The 5,508-nt window shown below is 38.5% G+C and overlaps 1 protein-coding gene across 1 annotated transcript in view; it reads right to left on the minus strand.

The window, feature by feature from the left end:
* Nucleotides 1–5,508, minus strand: part of MRPL21 (mitochondrial ribosomal protein L21) — a 20,645-nt gene that overhangs the window by 9,555 nt on the left and 5,582 nt on the right. Inside the window, exon 2 of the mRNA XM_072421816.1 lies at nucleotides 3,800–3,860. Within this exon, the coding sequence (XP_072277917.1) occupies nucleotides 3,800–3,860 (61 nt within the window). The remainder of the gene's footprint in view (nucleotides 1–3,799; nucleotides 3,861–5,508) is intronic.

The raw sequence follows: 5,508 nt of genomic DNA on the forward strand, positions 1-5,508 counted from the left end.
CTTCTCTCCCGCCCCAATACTTTACATCCCTTCTCTCCCGCCCCAATACTTCTCATCTCTTCTCTCCCGCCCCAATACTTTTCATCCCTTCTCTCCTGTCCCAATACTTCTCATCCCCTCTCCCCTGCCCCAATACTTCTCATCCCGTTTCCCCCGCCCCAATACTTCTCATCCTATCAATTACCAAATACCAGTGCTGGTTGGGTCCTTGACCTAATATGCCACCTCTTCTTTTTCCTACTTTGGCATCCATTTGCTCTAGCCCAGTCGTACTAAGATCAGATTTTTCACGTGGCAGCTGGTAATCAAATCTGCTATTACAACTCATCCAGGTAGGTGTACATTTCAGGAATATACTATATTTAAAAGCTGTGACCAATGTTACAGTTCTGTACAGTAAGGGAGAGATAAACCTGAAAGGTTTTTATTGTCATTGGCCGGTCTCTTTCCTCCTCTTAACAGTGCTCACCAGAACAAAAGACCTCTTCAATGAACATACTCAGAGCAATAAAACACAAATCTCTATTATCCTGGGAAAGTGTTGGAGCCATAGTTAAATTTTTACTGCTGCCTGGATTCACTTTTACTACCTGTCCTCAAGAATGTCCCAAACAGGAAAACATAAAGCCTAAGGAGGTTCTAACCCATCCAATACGAAAATCTACGTTTTCCAGAAAACAACCTTTTGAACCATTGCTTATTTCTTTAACTAGAAACATGAAGAATGTACTTTCACATGCTGCCTTGTGTTGAAAAAGATAATTTAATAAACTACTCTCAAATTACATTAAAAATAGAATTACCATTACTTGGAAATGGCTCCACTGTTCCCAGGAGTCTTCAAAACTACCACATATGTACTGTATGTGTAGTTTTGTCCTCAGTCTTATTACACATGTCCATTCTAGCCATCGCTTTAAACTCAACAATACCATGATGAATTACAAGTACTATATAAAGCTAAACTCCAGCCTTTACTTTCCACCTTGCACAAACTCCTCTTCTGTACTCTAATTGCTTACTCAATTGATTTCACTGCACACTAAAAAGCTTTTACAAGCACCAAATCACATAGATCATGTTTTATTATCTAGAAGGAAAACACCTAGTATCCAGACTTCCCGGGTTACTTTTCCTGGTTCACGCGGTGGATTTTAGTTCTGGCAACCAGGGTGCTTAGCATCACATATTGGCATTATCCGCAGCCTACCGAGAAATAACCACTTCATCAGACTCACATTTTGCCAATTCCAAACCATCTCCCAACAGCCAGCTCACTACTTGTATCAGGGATTAGGATTTTTTAACTTTTAATGGTTGAGGCAGAGGGCTGTGAAGTTTTCAGGAAGAAATGTACAGAACCCTGCTGGCCCCTTCCACATCCATAATTTGCTTGTATTGTATAGACAGGCACAGAAACCACTGGATCTAATAAGGTATAGGCAGTCATATAAGGGGAAAGGGCTTTGATATATAATGTATTTAGAAATAACCAGGGAAATCCAGCTGATTCAAATCAGCTTTACAGTGTAAAGTAATACTGATAAGTATTGAGCCCCAAATATTACTCATGACTACAAGGCAGAAGTGTAGGATGGACCCTTTACCCTCTACAGCGCTACATAAAGGTTTATGAACATCAACTGTGTTGTCACCCTTTGCTCAACGCTGCCAACGTAGTGTGCAAAGCAGCAGACTCTTCCCTTGAGTATTACAATGTTGTCACTCTTAAGGAAGGACCCTACCTTTGACACATATTAACATGTCCACATTTAAAGTCTGCTACCCATATCCCCCAGTCTTTTAGCAATCTTTATTCCCAGTCCCAGTTCCACCCAACCACCTACCTACTGTAAACTAAGGTTACTGTTATGAATTTTATGTGATGCTGTGAATACCTTTCTTGTATACAAAGTGCATAATCCCTGGTCTTGCCCCTTCTCCCTCATGATTGGCAAACCTTTCCCATATTTGATGTAAAGAACACTGGAAAGGTTCACTAGATATGTTTACTAGATATGGAAGCCATCCTGAATAACAATTTTGAACAAACAACAACAATTTCCACTGACAAACAGATCAAGAAAAAAAAAATAACTTTGGTAGGGGCTGCTGGAAGTTGTAATCTTAAACTGGTGATGAAAATGGTGGATCGTATAACTCCACCCACAGACATGGCCTAGGACACTAAATAGAAAAATGGAATCTGGAAGACTAAATTTCCATTTCATTATAGAATATTATTCCTTATAATGTTTGCGCTTACTTCTGTGATAAGTTGTTTAAATACAGCCTTATCTTAGAGATGGGTTTATGCATTATTTAGTTGTATTCTCTCCCTGTTAGACCTGAAATCAGTCCAATACCAGGCTGTAAGACCTATATGAATGAACCTTCTGCTTGAGCTCAGGCCTAATATAGGACCCTCTGTCTGAATTGCTGGAGGAGGGTAAAACACCTTTACATTTCTATTAAAACTATTACAATTTTTTTTGGAGTGCCTCGTACCAGCTCAACACTCCTGCTCTAACCAAGAAAAAAAAACTTAAAAAAAAAGTAAAAAAAAGGCAGAAGGGGCTTTTCCTGTAATGGGGGAAAAATTGTGCTGATCTCATGCAAGTGCAGCGAGAACGGCACTCTTTTTGTTCTTATTTGCAGCAGGCTACGTCACCCAGTCTTGTGCCTGTGCAGTGCGAGATTGGGTGACGTTGCCAGAATAAGAAAAAAAGACGAGGAAGATGGTGGCGCCTGGACAAAGTTGGATTACAGGACAGCACCGGACTCAAACGGACAGTGGCAGAGGAATCAGTGGAACTGCAAGTGTGATTTTTTTTTTTTGTTTAGTTCTGCTTTAAGTAAAGCAATAACCACAATAAATTCTTTTGAAGCAAGATTTAATTAAAATGAATTATGAAATGAATCATTCTTCATTTGCCTAAGGAAATGTTTGCCCTATAGCAGTAGTGGCCAACCTGGCGGACCACTAAATTTACGGACTCTGGACTGCGCATGCGCGGGGAGTTGTGTGTCACTCAAAGGGGAAGAAACTTCCCACATGGTAATGTCATGAAGCCAGAACCGGGCAACAGGCTCAGACTTGTGTCCAGAGACACAACCCACCAACCGCCCTGAGCCTGTGATCCATAGGGGAGACATGGTCTGCGGCTCTGGCCGGTGTGCAGCGGGGCGCAGCAGCCAGAGCCGTGGATCACTGTTTGGCGACTGCTGCACTATAGGGCCAGATGCAACCAGAAATACAGTGTAACTAAGGTTAAAATTCCCAAAAGCTATGATATGCTGGGATAGTACCCTGAGCTGTGCATAAAGCTTAAACAGAAGATTACAAACAGGCAAAAAATTTAGTTTTATTGAAGAAAAAAACTTTGCCAGTCCCTTCTGCAATAAATTAGCTGCCTGCTAACAGTATTTCACTTTATTTTACCATTTAGTTCCACTTTAAATGTTGTAAATTAGTTTGCTAGTTGCCCAATTTAAATTTTGCCCATTTTAAATACAAATGCACACTAGTGACTAGTTTGCTTAAGAAACCGTTTTTCCAGATCATGTCATTAAAGTGTTTTTAATTCACAAACTGATTCTTTAAAATATACAAATATTGGCAGACTGTCCTATTCCTATGCATTTTAAAGCTATTCTTTTATTATATAAGAAATATAAAATTTATTTTCAATGGCATGTAACTTATACATCCAGTCTATCACAACAATTCCCAGCAGCAAACAATTTTTATATGAAATGTTATATTGGAAATCCTATGGGATTAAGATTTGACATTTACCTAGGATGCAGTGCAGAGCTTTGTGAGCACAGATATCTATGAGATGGCCGGAGCACCGTGACTGAAAAAAAAAAAAGGAGACATTCGTTATAACCAAGAAATGATAAAGTTAAGGTAACCTAAATAAAGATTAAAATTCAATTCACTATTCAATCAAGCAAATAGAACCATGAGCTCTCCATAAGACCTACAACTAATATTCTATCACCAATCATCATACTGTGTTGTTCAAATATAAAATTCCTGACATACAAACATTACTTACCAGAACAATTATCTTAAGCAACATGAGGCTAAAAATCATGTGTCTTCATATTACATTATTCCTTCTTAGGGTATTTATATGTTATGACAACAAAAATACACAATACTAAGAATCTCAATTTCAGGATAGTTACTAGCTTGTATCCCGGCGTTGCCCGGGTATTTACTTATTGCAATCTTTTATTATACAGGAAAAGGAATCAAATAAAGCAAAAGTAATTTTCTTGTCTACGGTGTTCTTTAATTTTTGGGCCTTTGATTGCCCTCAGCCAATACCTCTGACATATACCACAGCAAAGCAATTTTGGTTTTAATGTCTCGATGCGTTGCCTAGTGATGACATACACACATACGTACATACATACAAATGTAGCTTTGACATATAGCACAGCGCTGTACAAAGATGACTGGTGCACTCACTTCTCAGTCATATGTATGGCAAGTTTGGTTGAAATGTCTCCATGCGTTTTCGAGTGATGGTGGAACATACAGATAAACATACAATTTATATATATATATATATATATATATATATATATATAGCTCTGACATATATCATAGTGCTATACAATGAAACACTGAGCTAGACCCATCAGTCCCTGTACAGAGGAGCTGACACTCTAATGTTCCCCCACAATCACACACTATTATACATTTATATACCCCTGACATATACTACAGCACTGTACAAAGATCAGCGGTGTCATACGTCTAGCAAGTTTGGTTGAAATGTCTCCATGCGTTTCACCAAATATAGCTCTGACATATAGCACAACGCTGCACAAAGATCAGCAGTGCACTCACATGAGTCTAAGTCATATGTCTAGCAGTTTGGTTGAAATGTGTTGATGTGTTTCCTAGTGATCACATACATTCAAATATAGTTATGACATATAGCTCAGCGCTGTACAAAGATGACTGCTGCTCTCACATGAGTCTCAGTCATATGTATGGCAAGTTTGGTTGAAATGTCTCCACGTGTTTTCGAGTGATGGTGGAACATACAGACAAACATACATACACACATACATACATACACACATACATACATACACACGATTTTATATACATAGACTAGAAGTAATTTCTGCCAATGGCGGCAATACAAGCTTCTGGTGATGGATAGGAAGGTAGCAATGTGGTAAAATCCACTTATTACCTGCAGATACTACTATATATTTCTAACGTATATGTTTGCTTTACAAATTAACATTTAATACATGACAAAGAAACCCAAAAGCACTCTTGGTTAACCTAAAACACAGCACAGCAGAAGCCACCAGCTTTGTGGTTCACTTTTTGTAACTTGAACCTAAATGGAGCTTTGCAGCAAGGATTAGGATATTTCTCTGATTCATTCCTCCTCTGGCTTATGTACAAATCAATCCTATATAACATCTTTACTAATGTATTGATGAAATAATAGGTTGATTTTGTTACTGTGT

Source organism: Pyxicephalus adspersus, chromosome 9 (genome assembly GCF_032062135.1).
Source record: "Pyxicephalus adspersus chromosome 9, UCB_Pads_2.0, whole genome shotgun sequence".
NCBI lineage: Eukaryota > Metazoa > Chordata > Amphibia > Anura > Pyxicephalidae > Pyxicephalus > Pyxicephalus adspersus.